This window comes from Procambarus clarkii, chromosome 17 (genome assembly GCF_040958095.1).
Source record: "Procambarus clarkii isolate CNS0578487 chromosome 17, FALCON_Pclarkii_2.0, whole genome shotgun sequence".
Lineage (NCBI taxonomy): Eukaryota > Metazoa > Arthropoda > Malacostraca > Decapoda > Cambaridae > Procambarus > Procambarus clarkii.
Genome location: NC_091166.1, coordinates 34,409,049 through 34,433,511, shown reverse-complemented (window position 1 = coordinate 34,433,511; position 24,463 = coordinate 34,409,049). Strand labels below are relative to the sequence as shown.

The following is a 24,463-nucleotide window of genomic DNA, read 5'->3' as shown; positions in this document are numbered from 1 at the left end:
TGGCTGAAGTATGTTGACCAGACCACACACTAGAAGTTGAAGGGGTGACGAACAGTAGAACAGTACCGTGGTTAATTGCATTCATTGTAATTATTATGAAGTACAGTGCATTTATTATCATTAAGTACAGTGTAATGCCATTATAGTGAAATATGTTAACTGCTGTAGAAATGAGTTATTGAACTTGAGATCAGTGTGGTGATTCATTGCGTTCTATTGCCATTGTAGAAATATTGTGTTGATTACAAACATAGTGATCCCTGCGAATTTAAAGAATCAATCGCTTCACGCCAAAGAAACAAGTACTAAGCATTCGCACGGTGAGGGGGCCCGCTCAGCTGATTATGACATTAACAGGAGGAGGGAGAGTATTGCCCTCTAGATGAGCCCCAGTTTTATGAAGAGAGATTGACTTTCTGCATTGTACTTGATGTTTCGTTGTCGATACGGATATAATACCTTGAAGTTTTAAGTAAAATACAAAATACCTTTGCGTTTGTATTATCCCTCCATATATCTTGATGCTATAGAACAGTTCCAAAGAGTGAGAGTATTAGAGACATATACCTGCCTGAGACCAGATTTAATGAGTGAGCTCTGCCATTAGTACCACAATTCCACAATACCACTGACATGTTACTGGACACGGGAAACACCAGTTGGCGACCTTGCAGTTAGTAGTAGAGCCCTTGTTGGGGCGGGCACACGGTTGGGACAGAACAAACTGTGTTCCCACTCATCTTTGGCTATAAGGCTGGCTGGGGATCGACTGGGATACTCTCCTGGTGAACAGTGGCGCCGCGAGGGTTGAGTGAAGACCCGCAGGGCTACGGTGAGTAACAGTTATCCCTAATACTACTGGGTGGTGTCCATGTAGAGAGAGAGACACCCCAACGTTGGCGACCGTTGACAGGATAAAGTACTTAGGATATCTTGTATACTGTTACTTGCCTCTCGCGTACCCCGACAGTAGGTTATATAATCTGTCAAGAAAAGTGTTTTGTGCCCAAAAATTAATTAAATATTCCCAACACTTGGCAACACTCTGGGTTAGGAAATAGCCTCAAACGTGTAGTTAAAGAAGGTGGATACTGTTGTTGTTGCTATAAGCTCTAGCACTAGTACGGTTCAGCTGTGTCTAACCAGCCTTGTCCATCATGATCCTGTTTAATGGGACATATAGATAAGGGAAACTTGCCATTGAGAGCATCTTGGTGGATTAGCAAACAAAATATAATATATTGTGAATAATAATTTTGCCAATAAAAATATTGAAAATATTTTTAAAATTTAGACATTATGATTAATATTTTTCTACTTGAACAATGGACAAGATTAAAGTACAATATGTTTATTTGCTTTTCACAGGAAGAAGAATCCTCCATTCTTCGTAGCAGGAGTCCATGTATTTACACAGATTTGTCTAATGTGAACAACTCGTTTCAGAAAGGTAAGTGTTAAACATGTGATCCAGTCCTGTTCCTTTTACCCAAACGTTTCCCTGCCAACACATGCATTTATTGCCTCCTTTCCCCAAATCCTTGCTCAAAGGAATTTAAATTAAAATGTTAATGAACTCCATAACCACAACTTGGCGAGAAACTTCTTAACACTTTGATGCTCTGGTCACACATGTGCCACACTACCCCAGGTGGGTTTGGGCATTCCGCGGGAGCGCGCGGTAATTCTGAAAAGTGTATAATCTTTTCAACATTGTTACCTCAATTCTCGTCCTAGGTTTTTCAATTTGGTATCATTGTGTTCACAATAGAATTCTCTACAGGACTAAAGGCATATTAAGTCCAAATGCCCAGCGTACTATCTGCAACAAACAGAAATTGAGAGCGTGTTACCCGGGAGCGCGCAAGACCGATAAAATGTGTACACTCCTTTCACTTTGGTCACCTCAATTCTCGTCCTAGGTCTTTCATTTTGGTATCATTGTGATCGCAATAGAATTCTCTACAGGACTAAAGGCATATAAAGTCCAAATGCCCAGCGTACCATCCGCAACAAACAGAAATTGAGAGCGTGTTACCCGGGAGCGCGCAAGACCGATAAAATGTGTACACTCCTTTCACTTTGGTCACCTCAATTCTCTTCCTAGGTCTTTCATTTTGGTATCATTGTGATCGCAATAGAATTCTCTACAGGACTAAAGGCATATAAAGTCCAAATGCCCAGTGTACCATCCGCAACAAACAGAGAAATTGAGAGCGTGTTACCTGGGAACGTGCAAGACCGATAAAATGTGTACACTCCTTTCACTTTGGTCACCTCAATTCTCGTCCTAGGTCTTTCATTTTGGTATCAATGTGTTCGGAATAGAATTCCCAACACATTGATATGCATATACTGTAATGTCAAAAACAGTGGCGCGCTCCACCCGCCGACAAGATGAAAGTTTCCAGAAAGAGAGCGCTGCACCACCCCAAGACGCCACTCATTACAATAGAGAGTGCGGTCATACCGAAATGTGTATACTCTCTTCAACTTTGTCATCTCAATTCTCATCCTAGGTTTTTCAATTTGGTATCAATGTGTTCACAATAGAATTCTCTACAGGACTAAATGCATATAAAGCCCAAAAACCCGGCAAGAAAGTGAGAGCGTGTTACCCGGGAGCGAGAAAGAGTAATAAAATGTGTACACACTCTTCACTTTGGACATCTCAATTCTCGTCCTAGATCTTTCATTTTTGTGTCATTGTGTTTGCAATAGAATTCCCTACAGGAGTATATGCAAATATAAAGTCCAAAAGGCCGGAGTCCCACCCACAGCAAACAGAGAAAGTGACGGTGCGTTACCGCAGTGAGCGCTAATAAAGAGCAATAAAGTGGGTATACTCTTTTCAACTTTGTTACCTCAATTCTGGTCCTAGGTCTTTCATTTTGGTATCATTGTATTTGCAATGAAATTCCCTACATGTGTGTATGCATAAAATGTCCAAAACCGCAGTGCGCCCCTCCCGAAACCGTCGCCAATTTGCCGCCGGAAATCACGCAATGCTGCGTCATTACCCGACTTCCCCCAAGTAAAAAAGTCACGCAATGCTGCATCATTACTGGACCAAAGTGTTAATCGTTTTTGCATTTTGGTTCCGGTAATGATTGTTTGTGTAATTACCAAAGTGTAGTTACAGGATGAGAGCTATGTTAATGGTGTCCCACCTTCCTGGTATTCTTTATCATATGATGCTTTGAAACTACTAAAGGTACTGTATTGTTATCCACCACCACCTCACTTAATTTGTTTCAACTGTCTACCCCTCTGCAAGAGAGAACGTTCTAATAATAATAATAAATTTGTATTCAGGAAAAGTACATACATAGTTGATTTACAAACATAATGTTTGGATTTATATATTGAGCTAGTACAGTGGTACCTCGGAATACAAGTGTCCCTGTATACGAGTTTTTTGGAATACGAGCAGGATTTCCTCAGAAGGCAAGGGTGTTGATATGCGTACAGGCCGACCTAGCGTGTGGTGGTACGGCGGTTGTTGCCCCTCACCCCTCAGTTTACCAGTGCCTCGCACCCAGTGAATATCCCACGTCAATTCTTCACCAGGATTTTCAGTGTTTTGTTGGATTTTTGGTCATTTGACCATAAAAGTTATTATATATCTCAGTGGGTCCCAAGAAAGCCAGTGGTAAGGATCAAGGCAAGAAAGCGCATGTGAGGATGACAATAGAGGAAAAACAAGATATCATTCGGAAGCATGAAAATGGTACACATGTTGTTGAACTTTGTAGGCAGTGCAACAAAGCCACGTCAACGATATGCACTAAACTTAGCAAGAAAAAGGACATTATGAATGCTAAACTGACAAAAGGCGTAAGAACAGTCACGAAACAAAGACCACAAATACTTGAAGTGGAGAAGTTGTTATTAATTTGGATACACAACAAGGAGTTAGCAGGTGATAGTGTTTCAGAGGCCATCATTTGTGAGAAAGCAAGGGTATTGCACGAAGGCCTTGTAAAGAAAACCCCTGGAACGAGTGCAGATACGATAGACTTTAAGGCAAGCAGGCGATGGTTTGAAAAATTTAGAAAAAGAAGTGGTATCCATAGTGTTGCGAGGCATGGGGAGGCTGCCAGCTCAGATAAACCAGCAGCTGAAAGATTTATTGAAGAATTTAAAGAGTTTGCAGAGGCTGAGGGATATCTACTGCAACAAGTTTTTAATTGTGATGAAAAAGGACTGTTCTGGAAAAAATTGCTTAAGAGGATATACATTACCAAGGAGGAAAAATCATTGCCTGGACACAAGCCTATGAAAGATAGGTTTACGCTTGTGCTGTGGTCAGATGCGAGTGGCGATTTGAAAATTAAACCCTTGCTAGTGTATCATTCTGAAAATCCAAGGGTTTTCAATCAGTGTAAAGTGCAGAAAAACCAAATGTGTGTGATGTGGAAGGCTAATAAAAAGGGCATGGGTGACTAGGATTTTTTTTTTTTTGGAGTGGGTGAATGAAGTGGTGTGCTCTGCCATAGAAAAATATCTGCAGGAGAAACATTTGCCACTCAAGGCCCTGCTTCTCCTCGACAATGGTCCTGCTCATCCTCCAGGCTTGGAAGATGACTTGGTGCACAGATACAGTAAATTTCTCACAGTAAAGTTCCTTCCTCCTAACACCACTCCTCTAATTCAGTCTATGGACCAGAAAATCATAGCGAATTTTAAGAAACTTTGTGAAAGGGCACTTTTCCGGAAATGTTTTGAAGTGACTGAAGCCACAAACCTCACTCTCAGAGTTCTGGAAAGACCATTTTAACATTTGTAGTGCTTTAAAACTTGTTGACAAAGCCTGGCAAGAAGTGACTGAGAGAACCCTGATCTCTGGCTGGAGAAAATTGTGGCCTGAATGTGTGACAGAACTAGACTTTGAGGGGTTTGAGCCTGTAAATGATGTGCCTATTGTTGAGGAAATTCTTACTCTGGGCCGACAAATGGGCTTGGAATCGGATGGTGGTGATGTGGAGGAGTTGGTGGAAGAACACAATGAAGAACTAACCACCGAAGAATTCCAAGCCCTTCAAAAGGAACAGTAAGAAGACACGGCTGAGGATGTTTCTCCAGTGGAGGAGGATGAGGTAGTACAGAATGTCCCTTCTGCACACATTAAGAAGTGGTGTCAGATGTGGGAAGAGATGCAAACTTTTATTGAAAAGACTCGCCCAGAGAAAGCTGTAGTAGGCCGTTGCCTTAATCTTTTCAATGACAATGTGATGCCTTACTACAGAGACAGCTTGCGAAGAAGGGAAAAACAAGCTTCCATGGACAGATTTCTTGTGAGAAAATCGAGCAGTGAGCCACAACCAGGACCTAGTGATATGCAGGTAAAACATGCCAGGGAGTGCACACCAGAAAGGTCCTCACTGCCTGATGTTATAATGGAAGGGGGACTCCCCTTCCAAACAGTAACACCTCTCCTCCTTCCCCCTCCTCACCATCTTCCATATGCCTATAGCATTCATCAGCAAGGGTAAGTAATAACTTGAACATAGTTTTGTAGGTTTATTTAGATGAATTGGGTATAAAATTTAGTTTGAAGTGAGGTTTATTTATGGGGAAATTAGCTTCAGATTACGAGTTTTCGGAATATGAGCTGTCTCCAGGAACGGATTAAACTCTTAAACAGAGGTACCACTGTACATATAATACCTAAAGTCATTAATACGCATAGCGTTTCGGGCAAACTGAATATATTTTTTTGCACCTTTGTTTCCTTAGATTGAGTCTATGATCTGTTCTTTAGTTACAGGTTTTCAAGTATTCCTTTGTCAATTCCTGTTACTGTTTTGTACATAATGATCATATCCTCTCCTTTTCTTCTATCTTCTAGCATTGGCATATTTAGCACATCTAGCCTTTCTTAATAGCTTTTGCTTTTCAGTTCAGGAACCATTTAGCATGTCTTTCCATCCTCTCTGGTTTGTTGATGTGCTTCTTGAGATATGGGCATCATACAACTGCTGCATATTCCAGTTTTAGTTTCGCAAAAGTTGTGAACAATTTCTTTAGTATTTCACCATTGTATAATTAAAACAGATTCTGAAGTTGGAAAGCATAGCATAGGCTCCTCACACAATGTCCTTTATATGGTCTTATGATGACAGTCTACACTCCTTAGATCATTTTCTTTGTCCATTTTCTTTAATGACTTTTCATATAATTGAAACAAAAGGGTATAGGACCAATTGCACTGAAGACCACAGGAGATAAACAGGAAGGCCCATGCACTCAGGGCCTAAGAACTGGCAAAAACAACCATATGTTTCCCAGTGTTGTCAAAAGAGTGCACTAATAAAGGGCTGGCACAAACTGCCCCACTTCTGCGATGCTCAAGAACAATGCCAACTATAAGAGGCAAAAGCCAGAGGAAGCTCAACAGGCCAAGAATCTGGCTCCAACAGAAGCCTACACCAATAAACCACAGGTGACGCCCTAACCCAGGAGAACTGATTCTGAGCAGCAGGGACTGAACCTATCTGTGAGAGAACTTGACTAAGAGGCTGAAGGCTGGAAGGCAACAGCTGCTGCCAAAATCACTGAAGAGATAGCAACTTAGGAAAAAGCAATTTGAATTTCTTCCATCTTTGGAACAGCAACAACAAGGACATAGGGAAACTGGACAAATTTTTTTGAGCCACTAGCGAGGGTGGTGGTGGTATCACTCAGGACATGGAGTGTGGTCATGACAACGAACGCATAGGGAAGGGCAACCCTAAGTATGTGCAGTTCAAGGTGAACAGTTTTCAAAAGTCCACACAACATGGGAGGCTTGTAAGTACATGAACATGAAGCAAACACTAAAATATAAAAATGATACAAAAGAAAATGGACCCCAACAGGGCAGAGTATAAAGAATGGCCAACACTTGTCTGAGAAATAGTTGGAATCTGAAAGGCTGGTACTTGCCTGGTGTGCATCATTTGTTGTATCCAGTAGCAGCTCTTTGCCGCAACCCGCTGGTCACAAGTTATGCCTCATTGGACATGTCAGACATGTCGGACAACAGGCAAAGGACTGAGGATTGTTAACATTGAGGGCTGTCAGCTCTGGTGGAGCTGCAACTTAGCACTGGCCAACTGTAACTAGGGAGTAAGACCTAACTACTGGGTATATCATTTGAGTTATTTGCTTCTTTGTTTCTCTCTCTTCTGGGGGAGCTTGCAATTGTCTGTTTCACATTGGTTCCTTTCTAGATGTTATTTTAGTGAGCTAATCATTAGATCACCTACTCCCTGTTATTCTGAGGGTGTCAGGTTTTGGCCTCTTGCCTCTGGTAGGTATATAAGGAAGCTGATGTGACTTCTGTTTGGAGCTATCTCCATACACACACAGTAGTGACAGGGAGTCACCATTCAGCCCCTTGACACAAGGCCTAAGTCAAGCAAAAGCTGGATGTAAAAGATGGAGTCTCATACAATGTAATCAAAATTTAATGTAAGCTATCAATGCCTTTCGATAAATGTGACCATGGCGTGATGGCACACACAATGAAGTCAATGGGAATAACTAGTAAAGTTGGACGCTGGATACTCAGTTTTCTGTCAAACAGGACTCGGTAAGTAACAGTCAACCACATCAAATCTAGTCCAAGTGCAGTTAAAAGCTCTGTACCGCAGGGTATAGTCCTTGCACTGCTGCTTTTCCTTATTTTCATATCATATATAGACAAAATACAAGTCACAGCTTCGTATCATCCTTTGCAGATGACACAAAAATCAGTATGAAAATTACCTCGGTTGAAGACATTGAAAAACTTCAAGCTGATATTAATAAAGTTTTCGACTGGGCATCAGAAAATAACATGATGTTTAACGGTGATAAATTCCAGGTACTCAGGTACGATAAAAATGAGGACCTTAAACATAATATAGGGTACAAAACACAATCGAATCTGCCCATAGTAGGAAAACAGCATGTCAAGGATTTGGGAATAATGTTGTCAGACGACCTAACGTTTAGGGAGCATAACTAAGCAAATATTGCATCAGCCAGGAAAATGAACGGATGGATTATGAGAACTTTCAAATCCAGGGATCCCATCACAATGGTTGTACTCAAGTCACTTGTGTTGTCCCATCTTGAGTACTGCTCAGTACTCACTTTCCCCTTCAGAGCAGGAGAGATTGCTGAAATAGAGGGAATACAGAGAACATATACAGCATGCATAGATGCGATAAAGCGCCTAAATTATTGGGATCGTCTCAAAGCCCTCCAAATGTACTCACTAGAAGGGAGACGAGAGAGATATCAAATAATATACACGTGGAAGATACTGGAGGGCCAAGTACCAAATCTACACAGTAAAATAACAATGTACTGGAGTGAACGATATGGAAGAAAATGCAGAATAGAACCAGTGAAGAGCAGGGGTGCCATAGGCATAATCAGAGAACACTGTATAAACATCAGAGGTCCACGGTTGTTTAACACCCTCCCAGCGAGCATAAGAAATATTGCCGGAACAACCGTGGACATCTTCAAGAGGAAACTAGATTGTTTCTTACAAGGAGTACCGAACCAACCAGGCTGTGGTGGGTATGTGGACCTGTGGACCGCTGCAAGTAACAGCCTGGTGGACCAAACTCTCAAGTTGAGCCTGGCCTCAGGCCGGGCTTGGGGAGTAGAAGAACTCCCAGAACCCCATCAACCAGGTATCAACCAGGTAAACCTTATTACTGATTTAAAATACCGTACCCTATATGTTAATGGAAAATTAAATGGATGCCCATGAAATATTTTAAATTGTGCATTATGATTTCATCATAATGATATTTAATAGCCAAATTTTTGTTTTATTCAGGTGTGAAAGTGTTCTTCCATAAAGAACAAAGAATCAATATCACCAACCTTCGTCAGTTTTCTCGTTACGAGATTGAGGTAAGATAAAATGGAGTCTGCAGGAATTTGTGAAGTAATATATGGCTTAGTTCTAGCAATACTGTATGGCAGTCAAACACCTTCTGAGCACCTGGATGTAAATGGTTCTGCCCTTCTCGGGCCCCCATTCATTGAGATGTAAAATATATGTACAACACTTAATATATTTGGAGAGCTCTCTGGTGCTAGCTACCTGGAAGGATGTTTGCTAGATCTGATATTCACTAGGAATGAAGATGTGTGTGCTTCCATTCACCTAGGCTATATGGGTCTCGAGCCTTTGGACCCCGTGTGTGAGGCCGAAGCTCTGTTGACTGGGCTATGAGTAGTCTTAGGTATATTTGACATTCAAAACCTTCCTAACTTGGGCAAGAGTGTAACCAAAGTGTGGTTACAAGATGAGAGCTATGATTGTGGTGTCCAGTCTTGCCAGTACTCTTTGTCGTATAACGCTTTGAAACTACTGACTGCTTTGGTCCCCACCACCTTATTTATTTATTTATTTATTTATTTATTTATTTATTTTTTTTTTGAGATATATACAAGAGTTGTTACATTCATGTACAGCCACTAGTACGCGTAGCGTTTCGGGCAGGTCCCTGGAATACGATCCCCTGCCGCGAAGAATCGTTTTTTCATCCAAGTACACATTTTACTGTTGCGTTAAACAGAGGCTACAGTTAAGGAATTGCGCCCAGTAAATCCTCCCCGGCCAGGATACGAACCCATGACATAGCGCTCGCGGAACGCCAGGCGAGTGTCTTACCACTACACCACGGAGACTGTATTTATATATATACAAGAAGGTACATTGGGTTTGTGTGGGTACATAGCATGGTATTTACTTTCTTGTAAAGCCACTAGTATGTGCAGCGTTTCAGGCAGGTCCTTAATCTTGCAGATAATTTGAAGTAGGTAAATTCTAGCAAGATTTATAAAATAACAGGTACATTGCAAGAAAAAAATGAGAGAGATTAGAAGGTATATTAAAGCACATCAGTAGCTCTGGTTGATAGCATTGACAGCTTGATTGGTAATTTAACCACCTTGCTGCGCCGAGTCTATTGTGAAATTTCCCCGGTGCGCATGAAATAAAGTGTTCCCCAAAAATTCTTTTTTCTTCGTAAAAGGATAAATTCCCTTCCCTGAACATGTCTGTGTGAAAATAAATACCAAATTCCACTTACTTTGGCTGTGGGGACATGGACAAGGTGTGCTGTAACGTCATTAGGGCCTGGTCGCCCATGCGTGAATCGCCCAGACACAGTCCCGCGGGCCATTCAAGCACCGGGTGTTGCCACAAATATATTTTCAATTATTTGTTTTATGTATTTCCAATGCGGTTTTTTGTTTTTTTATCGTATATGATGCTTATTTGTGTCCTTTACAATATGTATACAGTAGAACGTTCATAATGTTCCATGGAACTGTAATACATGTGTCAGTAATGTGTCCACAATAAATGTTTATTGTCGAAATATTACCTGTTAAAAAGTCACTAAAAGTACAATATGTACAGTTTCACACACTATTTACACAGTAACACACTGTATTACACACTCAGTACTTCGGAAGTGAGTAATAATCAACGCAGTAGTCCATGGTACACAGTGCGACTTCGCTCTCAGTGCACCAGGTACAGATAAATTTTCGCTTCCTGTTTCTTTATTCTGTGTGCTTGCAAATAACGCACTCACATACATCCTTGACTTTAGTACTTGTAGGTTGTATGTAGCCAAGCTTGTAAAGCATAAGGTAGTATTGAAAAGATTATAGGAAAAGAACAATTTGTAAGGTAGTCTTGAAAAGATCACTTTGTATGGTGCCACACAGAAAGAGATTCAGCTTGCCTCAAAGAGTGTCCGTCAGAAAGAGATTCAGCTAGCCTCAAAGAGTATCTGTCAGTTAGGAAGAGATTCAGGTATTCTTGAAAATATATATGGAAAACACCACCATGGAAGCCGCTAACACTGTTCATCTATGCTACTTGTATCAGATACATCATCACTGAATGCAGAAAATGATTCATCCATGTGTCATCTAAATAAATTGGAGATAGCATAGGATTGCAAGGGTGACACTCAGAGCTACAACTGGATACGCTCGCTGTATCGTCCTCATAGGTGCTGTATCACTTGCATCCGACCTTTGTGTTAGGTTGTTATTGCACCTAGCTTCACCAATATTATGGCCCTTATGTTCTTCAAACAATAAGGTTTGAATTTCACTGACAGAGCGTTATCTTTCAACACCGCGCCGGACAGGTGTTTGGGAGCTAGAGGCGCGTGCACCACCCATGGTTGCCCATTCAGTACTGACCCAGCCAGCAGCCCTAGGGCATTCTGAGAATTTTTTTCAAAGATGGCTGCCTCTCACAGCATCCTAAGAATCCATTTCGTACAGAACCAACCTCGTACACATTCAGAATTGGTACCGAAAAATCAGAGTTTTCTCGGTTGGCGCAGTTAAGTGGTTAACAAAGATTAATAGGCACAATACAGCATATTGATAGCACATTTACTCACATCTTCTCACCTGTTCCAACCATCTACCACTCTGTTTGCAAAGAAAACTTAATATTTTTTTGGCATCTTTGTTTCCTTAGCTTGAATCTGTGTTCCCTTGTTCTTACAGTTCCTGGTTTCAGGAATTCCTTTGTCAATTTGGTTGATTCTTGTTATTATTTTCTAAGTGATCATATCATCTCTTTTTCTTCTACAGTATTTTCTATCTTTGGCATATTTAACACATCTCATAATTCTTGTTTTTCAGTTCTGGAAGCCATTTTGTAGCATGCCATTGCACCTTTTCCAGTTTATTGATGTGCTTCGTGAGATATGTGCACATACAGCTGCTGCATATTCCAATTTGGTCTCTCAAAAGTCATGAACAGTTGCTTTAGTAGTTCACCATCCTTGTAATTGAAGTTGGAAAAAAAAAAGAGGGGGAGGGAACATGGCAGAAATCAGCATTTATGGCTTATTCTTTACAATGTATGCATTTATGTATGTAGTATGTGTATGTATGCATACATATATTCAGTATAGGAATAATAATAATTATTCTTTTACTCACTACTGTGACAACCATGGTGATGGTTGTGTGTGGACACCTGTTTGTGACTGTGGGCTGCAGGTGACCGCCTGTCATGAACCTACGGACAATTGCCCGAGGGGTTCTGGGATGAAGTCTTGTGCACTCTGTTCCTTTCATCCTCTAAAAATTGTAGAAACTACTCTAAGATTAGGTAAGCTTTTATATTTCTTATTTTTATTCTTCGTACATAGTTGCAGTGACTTGAACTTTTTAGTAATTTATTTATGTAAATTGGAAAATATATTGATTTTTCATTAGGTAAGTATCATAGACTGTGGGTTGGTTTGTGTTGTCGTCGTTGATCCTTCTCTATGGACAACCCAACCCACAACTCGGCAGAGTGCTTATACTAGGAGATCACCCTTGGCGCTTCTGGCTCTTGGAGAGGGGCTCAACGTCACACGTTCAGGGGATGCGGCTCCAACACTTAGCCTCGTTGTCACGTGCACACACCCACTCGAGCCGCTGTGACTCCCCACTCTCTCCTTATGAGATATGATCTCCTCAATCCCCCTATGACTTACTAGTATTACCTCCTACCCTGTCCACAGCAGTGGTTCATGGTTCTTTCCCTCTCTCTCTCCTTCTTTACTACCTCCTGGGAAGCCTCACTAGGACAAGGGCAAACACCAGCAAATTGTGACACATTTACTGAACAAAGCACATACACGATACATACACACATATAATAATAATGAATCCTATACTCTATAATATCACAATCAGGCTGCACTCCAATACCATCAGAACTCTATTATCAGCTTATCAAGTGATATCCTATCTCCTGGTTCACCACCTGATACTATTAACCTCCTCAAGTTGGTCAAGCCTACACACTGTTGCACCATCAGCAAGATAACATATATATAGAAAATCAGCATTTGAATGCAATAACATATACCAGTATAAATGTTCATTGATACTTCAGTATAAAAAAACTCCTTGACATAAGAATGCCAACAGTCACTCACCTCTCACTGCGTCTTGCACGCTAATGACAACCAAACACTATCAACTCCCTACTAGTAATCCACCAGAACTTCCCCCTTCCACCTCTGGAAGTTCACAACCCTAATATCCTTAGGTTCTTCCAGGCTTCACTACCAGGATCCTCTGCAGCTCCTCCAGGCTGCTATCATGAAGTTTCCTTGAGTAACTACGGTGCTTCACCCTTCTGTTAGGTTCTTCCACAGCTCTCTTGGCTGCTACACCACCTCTACAGAAGCACGTGACACTCCTCTTCACTGCTGCTTCTCCTCACAGCTCGAGGTCCTCTGCTCCACTACCTTGGAGTCTCATCAGCTACATCATCTGCTGGCTTCGAAGTTCTCAGCAACTTCTTCCCCAAAGACAAACCTGCAACCCATCGACGTTCCAATAAAATGTTCCCCTTTAACACATAAACAAAAATAACCACACAATATGCTTGCCTCAAACCTCTATCTGTTCTCTACATACAGTGAGAGTGGACTCCCCCGTTTTGGGCGGGTCCATACTCCACCTCGCCTGGTGTCGGTCCTCACTCACTGGGAGGGTCTTCCTCCATCCCGAGCCAGGCTCCCTCAGTCGTCCGCCAGCGCTCAGAGAGGACGGACGTCGCTCCGTGCTCCTCCCTCTTCACTCTCCTATTTCAGGCCTTCTGCCTTATTAAAACATGTCTAACTTATAAATAAACATTGCTACTGTCGCTGGGCACACGACCAACTACAAGTGATCACTATAAACTGGCGTATATCGTGCTTACCACAGATTAACTGATCGAGGGCGCTTTTCCTCTGACGGCGTCTGGTCAGGGCGCTCCACACAGCCCACAATAATGCTTCTGGGCGATTTAATATCTGCTCGTCGACCAGGACTTGAGACCACAACGTTCCCAGCTCGATTCCACAGCTGGTACGTCTGCACACTTCTCTTCTCTTAGAGATATATCACTAGGGGTTCCCTTCTGACGGGAGCTCAAACGGAGCGCGGCTTCCCCCTGCGATGTCTGGCACTCAAGTGAGGTCAAGGTCCTCCGGAAGCGAGCCTCACGCCTCCAGCAAAATGTCCACATCTCCTAGCCAGTCATTTATCTATTTCCTTACTTACTGCCCATAATCTTAAATTGTTTTACATATCCAACCAGCCATTTTTCATATGGGTTATCACCGCAATATTCGCTAGACCTTCTAATCAGGTCAGGCTTGACGAATAACTCTCAAGGAGGGAGACTCGTTTCTCCTGTAGGCTGAGATCATAACACTCCCCTCCCCTTATTTTTGAGAGTTATTCCAGTGGCAAAGCTCGGGATAATACATCCGCCCCTACACTGTTTCGTTCTTCACCCCATATACTCTCTTAGGAGTCTACAATTAATTCGTTGCACCTTGCAACATCTGGCTCACAACTCTCCAGAAATATGATCTTCTCACAAACGATTTGACTTCTCTGGCGCCTCTTGGCTAGGCTGTCCTCTTTGGACGCCTGCACTCCATTGGTCCACTCTACTTACTGTCTCCACCCTCCATTTCCTCGTCTTCTTCTCTTCCCGTCCAGAGTCAGACATCTACTGTCTGTACCTCCTCTGTCGTCTTCACTCTTCCATCTACCGCCATTATACTTTCGTCTCCTGTCATCATACCTCACTCCCTCGTCTTCACCGACGATCCTCCCTTTCGTCTCCTCATATATCCGAGACCTCATCCTGTTCGACTCCCACCGAGTCCTCGGCTTTCCTCTATTCCTCCATGCTTGTATCATCTTCCTCTCCCCACACTTTTTACTTCTATACCACTCCATTTCTTCTCCTTCGACTCTTCTTCGTTCCCTAAAAGTTTCTTCGGGCACTATACTACATCCAACAGCACTCGACCATACATGTCGCTTTGCCTCTCCCAAAGTGCTCATAAGCATCTCTCCACACATGCTGTCTCTTCTCCTTTCATTTTCCCGGTTATTACTCTTCTTCACTATCTCTCCTCCACGTTGTCTGTGAAACATGTCAACTCTTGACATCTCAAACAACTTAACTCTACTATCCATATGCCTCTGTGCTCGTGGACAACGTGACGCTCTACTCCCGTCCTCAGTATGTCCACATCTTTCCTCATTCATACTCAGCACAGTTGCATTCACCTTCCGACCCTTAATTTCAGCAGTCTGGGCTTCACTCAGGTCAACTCTCTTCACATGATTCTTCTTCGGCTGGGTCATCCTCACTTTTGACCTCACCAAGACTTCATTTTCCTGGGCTGGACCTTCATCAAATAGCCATGCTATATCTACATCGATATCTTCCACTGGTTGAATCGACACTGTCTCATCTTCTCCAGCGTCTTCCTTGTCGGCCACCTCTGTCTTCATCACTACCGAGACAGGGTACTCAATGGCTTGGCGGTCTCCTGACTCATCTCCTCGGATGTCAGTCAGGTTCACACTCTCAGGTGTCCCACCCGTGCAGTGGCCTTCTGGGCACTCCTCTGGCACAGTCTCCACTACGACTCTCGGCAACACCTTTGTCCCGCACAAGTCATTCCCCAGGATCACTTGGACTCCTGGAATAGGTATGTCGGGGCACACTCCCAACATCACCTCCGCCGACACATATTCCGACCTTAGCTGGACAGCACATACGGGCATGTCACTCTCCGACAATAACCCATATACCCTCATCTTACTCCTGCCAGCCAACCGTCGATCATTCCCAATCAGGCTTCTCGTAATCAAGCTCTGATTAGCTCCGGTATCTCTTAAGATACCAACTTCTACCTCAGGTTGGCCTCTTATACTGATCCAACCTTTACTCATGAACGGCCTATACCTCTCGTTCACTAAGTTCATCTTCTGTGGTTTGTCTCGGAACACATTAGTATATTTACCTCGGGGGTCACACATGGCCAGGGTCACAACTCTCTTGCCCTGTCGACAATCTCGCATCACGTGACCCAATCCGTTACAATTGTAACATCTCATCTGGGAAAAGTCTCTTCTATATGTACCAGAGTAGCTCTGACTCTGTCCACTCGTATTGGAGTTCCTCGGGCCAGACGTACTACTCGCACTCTGTGGAGCTTTACTGGACCCTTGATTTCCTGGATAACGATCAGTTTCTCGTTTTGCTCCTCCATCCTCACTTTCAGATGAAGTGCGCGACCTACTCTTCTGAGTTTTAGGGTACTTACTTTTATCTGCCCATTTATCAAAATTTTTCTCATCCCAGACTCTTCTGGGCCTCTCGTAATTTCTTCCTCCCCAGACTCCATTGGATCTGCCATTGCTGCGTCTCGCCTCGCTTCTCACTCTGTTCTCCCTCAAGCTCTTGTATGCTTCAGTAATCATATCCGCCCTATCTGCGGCATCTTTCACCTCCATTATCCCTGCTTCTTGGATCTTGAACTTTGTTTCCGGATGCATCATCTCCAAGAACTTCTCCATGACCATCAGTTGCTTCAGGTCAGCGTAAGATCCAACTCCAGCAGCCTCAATCCACTTCTGGAATCGTCTTTCCAGATCCCTTGCTGTCTCAGCAAAAGTACACGCTCCAACTTTGATCATCTCTCTGAAGCGCTTTCTATAAGCTTCTGGGGTTAACTGAAACGAGCGCAATATGCTGCTCTTTACTGTGGCATAATCCTGGCACTCTTCCAGTGACAATTGGGTGTACGCCTCCCTGGCTGCACCGGTCAATCTTAACTGGACCAGCTGGGCCCATTCCTCCTGTGGCCACTCCTTGATACTGGCTACTTTCTCAAAATGTTCGAAGAAGCTCTCTGCCTCTTCGGGAACAAACAAGGGAATGTCCTTCTCCCTAACCCTAACATCTGGTGGGTGTGATACCTGGGTGGTGCTCTCTGGCAACCCATGTTCAATCCTTTGCTCAGCCAAGGTCCTATTCGCTTCTATCTGCATTTGTTTTGTTCTCTCTTTTTCTTTTTCGACCTGGGCTTTTTCTTTTTCGACCTGGGCTTTTTCTTTTTCTTGTTCCAACTCCAGTTCCCTTACTCTGGTTTTCTCTTTTTCTTTCTCCACCTCTAGTCTTGCTTTCTCTTTTTCTTTCTCCTGTTCCAACTCCAGTTCTCTTACTCTGGTTTTCTCTTTTTCTACTTCCAACCTGGTTTTCTCTTTTTCTACTTCCAGCCTGGTTTTCTCTTTTTCTACTTCCAGCCTGGTTTTCTCTTTTTCCTTCTCGGCTTCATTTTTCATCTGGAGTTCTAATTTCATCTTTTCCAGCTGGAACTGTCTCTCCTCACGCTGTTGTTGGATCTGGAGCTCTAACTGGAATCTCTCCAAGCTCCTATTTCGGCTACTCCTACTACTGCGGCTACTCTTGCTGCTCCTACTCGATCCCTGGGATCTCACTTCATCCTGCCCATCATCCTCTTTTCCACTTTCAGCTCCTTTTTGGGCTCCTTGTTCTGCCGCTTCATTTTTGGCTCTTAACTGCCTCAGGATCTCATCCTTCATCCCAGCTACTTTAGATGCTTTCAACCTAATGCCACATTTTTCTGCTATTTGCTTCAATTGATCCCTCGTGCAACCTTCCAAGTCCTCAGGCTTGCCTGACTCCACAAACGCTTGCACCTTATCCATCTTGTCCTGTGAGTCTTCCCCAGAGAGAGAGTATACACCTGCGGTCACACAGTTTATCTATTTCAGCAAGGGTGTACAAATCCACTCTTGGACAGGGTGTGGGTGTGTCAGTTCACTCTCCCGGACACAGGCCCCCAATTTATTATAGACTGTGGGTTGGTTTGTGTTGTCGTCGTTGATCCTTCTCTATGGACAACCCAACCCACAACTCGGCAGAGTGCTTATACTAGGAGATCACCCTTGGCGCTTCTGGCTCTTGGAGAGGGGCTCAACGTCACACGTTCAGGGGATGCGGCTCCAACACTTAGCCTCGTTGTCACGTGCACACACCCACTCGAGCCGCTGTGACTCCCCACTCTCTCCTTATGAGATATGATCTCCTCAATCCCCCTATGACTTACTAGTATTACCTCCTACCCTGTCCACAGCAGTGGTTCATGGTTCTTTCCCTCTCTCTCTCCTTCTTTACTACCTCCTGGGAAGCCTCACTAGGACAAGGGCAAACACCAGCAAATTGTGACACATTTACTGAACAAAGCACATACACGATACATACACACATATAATAATAATGAATCCTATACTCTATAATATCACAATCAGGCTGCACTCCAATACCATCAGAACTCTATTATCAGCTTATCAAGTGATATCCTATCTCCTGGTTCACCACCTGATACTATTAACCTCCTCAAGTTGGTCAAGCCTACACACTGTTGCACCATCAGCAAGATAACATATATATAGAAAATCAGCATTTGAATGCAATAACATATACCAGTATAAATGTTCATTGATACTTCAGTATAAAAAAACTCCTTGACATAAGAATGCCAACAGTCACTCACCTCTCACTGCGTCTTGCACGCTAATGACAACCAAACACTATCAACTCCCTACTAGTAATCCACCAGAACTTCCCCCTTCCACCTCTGGAAGTTCACAACCCTAATATCCTTAGGTTCTTCCAGGCTTCACTACCAGGATCCTCTGCAGCTCCTCCAGGCTGCTATCATGAAGTTTCCTTGAGTAACTACGGTGCTTCACCCTTCTGTTAGGTTCTTCCACAGCTCTCTTGGCTGCTACACCACCTCTACAGAAGCACGTGACACTCCTCTTCACTGCTGCTTCTCCTCACAGCTCGAGGTCCTCTGCTCCACTACCTTGGAGTCTCATCAGCTACATCATCTGCTGGCTTCGAAGTTCTCAGCAACTTCTTCCCCAAAGACAAACCTGCAACCCATCGACGTTCCAATAAAATGTTCCCCTTTAACACATAAACAAAAATAACCACACAATATGCTTGCCTCAAACCTCTATCTGTTCTCTACATACAGTGAGAGTGGACTCCCCCGTTTTGGGCGGGTCCATACTCCACCTCGCCTGGTGTCGGTCCTCACTCACTGGGAGGGTCTTCCTCCATCCCGAGCCAGGCTCCCTCAGTCGTCCGCCAGCGCTCAGAGAGGACGGACGTCGCTCCGTGCTCCTCCCTCTTCACTCTCCTATTTCAGGCCTTCTGCCTTATTAAAACATGTCTAACTTATAAATAAACATTGCTACTGTCGCTGGGCACACGACCAACTACAAGTGATCACTATAAACTGGCGTATATCGTGCTTACCACAGATTAACTGATCGAGGGCGCTTTTCCTCTGACGGCGTCTGGTCAGGGCGCTCCACACAGCCCACAATAATGCTTCTGGGCGATTTAATATCTGCTCGTCGACCAGGACTTGAGACCACAACGTTCCCAGCTCGATTCCACAGCTGGTACGTCTGCACACTTCTCTTCTCTTAGAGATATATCACTAGGGGTTCCCTTCTGACGGGAGCTCAAACGGAGCGCGGCTTCCCCCTGCGATGTCTGGCACTCAAGTGAGGTCAAGGTCCTCCGGAAGCGAGCCTCACGCCTCCAGCAAAATGTCCACATCTCCTAGCCAGTCATTTATCTATTTCCTTACTTACTGCCCATAATCTTAAATTGTTTTACATATCCAACCAGCCATTTTTCATATGGGTTATCACCGCAATATTCGCTAGACCTTCTAATCAGGTCAGGCTTGACGAATAACTCTCAAGGAGGGAGACTCGTTTCTCCTGTAGGCTGAGATCATAACAGTAAGTGACTCTTAATTGAACTCAAAGGAATTCAGCATTAACTGATTGATTTTATGTTTACAGAGTACTGAGACAGTCTGTACAAACCTGTCACAGGGTTTTTTATTCTAGTTTGTGTGCTGAGAAAAGTCATCAATATCAACAGTGTCACTTATCCCCCCTAGCTCCACTTTGCTTCTTTGAGCAGGCCAGATTCTGGTCCTAGTCTTTGGTAGATGCTCATGATATAGGGGTCTGGTGTGTTGTGTAAGGTCTAAGGCTTTGTAAAATCCAGGTTATATCATCAGGAAGATCCTCAGTGTCCTACCAGAAAGAGGCATTTCATTACATTCATTGTTGGCCTTTTCTGGGAGCACACCGAGGTGACTCCCTGTTGCTAGCTGCTCTAGTTAGTGTCACATTTCCAGTCACAACAGCCCCATTCAAATCAATAAGAGCCTACTGGGAACCAGAGACCAAAACCTGGCTCCCACACAGAAGTGTGGAGAGGATCTGTGATCATCTTAACTAAGATAGCAACTACCAGCAAGATAGGGCAAAACAAAACCAGACAACAGCAAGGCTAGTCAACAACATTGCAAATGATCCAAAAAATATTTAGATAGTTCACCCTCTAATTCTGACTGCCCATCACCAGGTGGCAGCACTGATAGCTCATAAACCAGTTAGTGAGCCACCTCAGTCAATCACCTGGCGTGATCTAGATCGATACTGCTCCTCCCAGTTGCCTATACCCTTGGGGTCCCAGATTTTTCCAAATGATAAAGATAATAATAATAATAATTTTTATAGCCTTTTGGCAGCAGCCATCATGTAAATTTGTTAGCAGTTAGCCACAGATGGATTTTTGTTTTGTTAAAGTTCAGTATTCACTGTAGCATTTAGAATAAGTGGGTTAAGATTGGAGAAAATGAAGATTGTGTCATCAGCAAATAGTAGTGGCTTCAGGTGTTGAGTGGCATATGGAAGGTCATTGATATAAATTAGAAAGTAGAGTGGACCAAGTATACTACCTTGAGGAATGCCAGTATTAATTGGCAGGGTTGGAGAAGTAGTATCGTTCACAGAAACATACTGGAGTCTGTCACTGAGGTAAGATTGTAGGTATTGAAGGGAGTGACCTTTTTGACTCCATAGTGTTGGAGTTTGAGAAGGTAATTGTGGTTAACAGCATCAAAAGCTTTACACAGATCAACAAATAAACCAACAGGGTATTTATTTTTATCAAGAGCTGCATGTATAAAGTCAAGCATATTTATGAGAGAGTTCTTGGTGCTAATAGTATTAATAAGGGTGGTGTTGCTTTTTTTGGGGGGTGGTTCAAGTCATATTGACAAGAGCTAATTATATTATGTTTAGCTAGATAGGAGTAGAGCTGTTTGTACATTAGATTTTCAAATATTTTAGACAAGGTGGGCAGGATTGATATTGGTCTAAAATTGTTTTGTTTCAATGAGATCGCCACTTTTATGAACTCGGATTACTCTAGCTTTTTTTTCCAGAATATTAGGGAAGGTTCAGAGTCTGGACTTTGTCCTTGATGGAGGAGGGGTATTAGCACATGCTTGTGTATTGCTCCAAATTTTTAGTCTTATGTTTCAAGAGTGTGTGTTTACAAGCTTCACTTGTTGCATGGACTTTAATTAACTGTTCACCTTGAACTGCACAGGACTAGGGTTGCCTTCCCTACATGTTTGCTAATGTTGCCTTCTCAGGTGGGTTTTATTATGTCTCTGAGAGACTGACCATCAGTGTAGAGTGCTTTGTCCTAAGTCGTACATGGATTGGTAACTCCTCTGTGAGGCTCAGGGGTTGGGGTGCATTCTTTACCGGGGTGCACAGGGATGTATGAGCCTTGTTTATACATCACGTTGCTGATGCCTTTTACAGCCACATTTGATCCTTTAGGCTGCATTTTGTGCCTGTTCTCTTCTCAGAGAATGGCTTCTGAATCCTGGAGTCCCTGCCTGGTTTTATCTTTAGCTCCTGGAGAGCCCCCCCATAATCTTTGGTGTGATTTTAAGTGAACTTGCCTGCCAAGACCACACTCACTGATTGCAGTTTGATGGATGCTCACCTGCCTTGATACATGCCAACAATGGTCATTCCTACTACCTTTGCAATGGTGCATGTTAGGTAGGTTGATCCATTATATTCTGAAGTCTGTGACATTTGTTGTTGTGGAATCTCTGTTCTGGATTGGTTTCTGTCTCAAGGGCTGGGTCTCTATTCTGGGGAAAGGGGTTCTCTCAGGCTGCTGCTGCTTTCCTGCTCTGTCACACCCCCTCCCCTTCCCAATCCTCCTCTTTACTGTCCAGCACTGTTATACAGGGATCATGTATTGTGTTTTCTGTAATTAGCTAAGTTTAATTACAGGATGAGCATTAAATGGGTGGTATCCTGTCTTTCCAAGCACTCTGTCTTATGACACTTCTACTGTTCACAAAAGAGAACTTTCCATTTTGTTTTTGACACCTTTGATTCCTTACCTTGAATCTATGACCTCCTGTTCCTGAAGTTGCAGGTTTTAAGAATTTGTCAATTTTATTGATTTCTGTTAATATTTTGAAGTCTGCATGCCCATTTTTCCTTTATTGTATAGCCTGCTTCTGAGCCTAAGGCAAGTTATTTCTAAATGTGTTTTAATATTTATACAGAGTATAGTAGAGTGTCAGTTGGCTATATGATGCTGACCTAGCACTGGATTATATTTGAGAACTGAAGGAGATAATTTGACTCAACTCATAAACTTCCATTGGATTATAATGTACTGTACATATAGGTAAATATAAAAGTTTGAATATCTAATTAATATATACTTAATATAAACAGGTGTAGTTTAATTATATATTACAAAGTCATTGTTTAAACAGGTATATTATTTGTATGTATAAATGTTTACCAAAATGTGATCTATATATATAATTTGCAGTAAGAAATCCAACAATTTTGTGATAACCAAAGACGACGACGAAGACAAAATTTTTGGAATCTCTGATTTCACCCAAATTTGGGATGGGCTATGAACAAATTGGAAAGTAATAAAATGGTGAATGCTCAGAAACTTAAGATCATGCTCTATTTAAATTTTTATTTAATACTAGTTTTGGTCCCGAATGCATCCTATTTTGTCTATGGGACGCCTGAAATAAATCATGCAGATCACTTGAATAATGTGAGGTGTCTGAAACACCTTCCCATTACAGTATTTATATTTAGAAAATGAATAATGAGGATTTGTACTTTGTTCCAAAATAATTTTAAAATAATAATTGTTAACTTTCAGCTGGGGGTAACTTAGTGAGGGAATTAAGAGTGAGCAACAGCAGCAAGCCCGGTGTTAAAGTAGTGGCTTGGTCACCCCCCACCGAGCCCAATAGTCAGGTCGTCGCTTACATGCTCACTATTCAACCAGAAAATATATTCATGCAGTTTTCTCCCAACGAGGTCAGTGCTTGCCACATATATAAATGAAACTGGCAATGTTCAATACTTTGATTATATATAATATATATATTGCTGTATCTGATTTTGCATGCTCTATTCTTTTGTGAATTACTTGCAGAGATGTGTGAGTTCTCAGGTGTTTGAAGAAAACAACAACACCTATAATCTCAATGTAACCTTAATGGAGCCGGGAAGTTACTGGGTCAGTGTGCGACCATATACAAGAGATGCTGAAGACCTCTATGAGTCGTCTGTGCAAGTTCTCTTTAGTATTGAGGTCAGCACTTAAAAATTTATTATATTCATCAATTCATCATAATAATAGTCATTAATTTTGTCAGGGACAGTAAGCCTATGTATATATGTATCTATATATATTAATATATTTTGGTAGCAGGTTTTCTCTAATACACATGTTATTAAACACAACAGCATTGTGACTATTATTAATTATCTTTGGATATTTTCCATTCTATTCAAATATATCTGGAGGGTGGAGAAATACTAGATCACTTAATCACTCCATTTTTACTGTTTGACATTTTTTCAGCAATGTGACATTTTAAGGGGTCACTGACACAGTATACCAACACAGGTATACTGTACTGAGCTTACAAGGAGGAATTTAGACATTTATTAGTGTGGGTTCAATTCACTCTATGATTCACCTAACCTCCTTAATCGTGAGGAGCGCCGAAGGATAGGATGAGGCGATTATTGCCTGACTCCTGCTTCTAGCTGTCTGGCAGGTCTTGCATCTTCCCTCTGGATCAATGGAGGACCATCAAACAGTTGTATGCTTAAAGTCGAATTCATCTGTATGTTGATTATTGGTGTCGGCTCCCGAATTTTAAAGCATTTTATTAAGAATGTACTCAATATAATAATTTTATATCAAGGTTTATTAAAACATTGATTTTCTGGGGTGAGCCCTACGTCTTCCCAGAGCTTACTAGGCTGATATGCTAATGTCAGACTTTGGCATCAGTCATGTGTATGGAGTTCTTGTGGGCCTACCAGGGACCACGAGCCAGAACCTGGCCCCCTCTAGAGAGGCAAGGGGAGCAATGGCCTATAGAACCCCTGTGTAATTGGAAGCATTCTATGTCTGCCATCGACCGGGTTAGGCACCCAGAAAGGTAGGTGTCCCAAAATAAACCCTTAGTCTGGTGAAAATTGCAACCAAAAGCTGAACGAGTGGATAGAACTCCCCAAACAAAAACAAACAAACTAGTATGACATCATCCATTGTCGCGCCGCTGTCTGCGCAGCCCCCTCCTCCCTGGGAGGGGGAAGGGGCAGCCCCAGACCTGCCACGCCGGCGATCTACACCCCA

At 42.6% G+C, this 24,463-nt stretch overlaps 1 protein-coding gene across 1 annotated transcript in view; it reads left to right on the top strand.

The window, feature by feature from the left end:
- The window catches only part of LOC123772523 (insulin receptor), a 106,213-nt gene that overhangs the window by 62,026 nt on the left and 19,724 nt on the right, over nucleotides 1–24,463 (top strand). Inside the window, exons 18-22 of the mRNA XM_069325820.1 lie at nucleotides 1,369–1,450; nucleotides 8,822–8,898; nucleotides 12,034–12,145; nucleotides 22,967–23,127; nucleotides 23,246–23,404. Coding sequence (XP_069181921.1) covers nucleotides 1,369–1,450; nucleotides 8,822–8,898; nucleotides 12,034–12,145; nucleotides 22,967–23,127; nucleotides 23,246–23,404 — 591 coding nt within the window. The remainder of the gene's footprint in view (nucleotides 1–1,368; nucleotides 1,451–8,821; nucleotides 8,899–12,033; nucleotides 12,146–22,966; nucleotides 23,128–23,245; nucleotides 23,405–24,463) is intronic.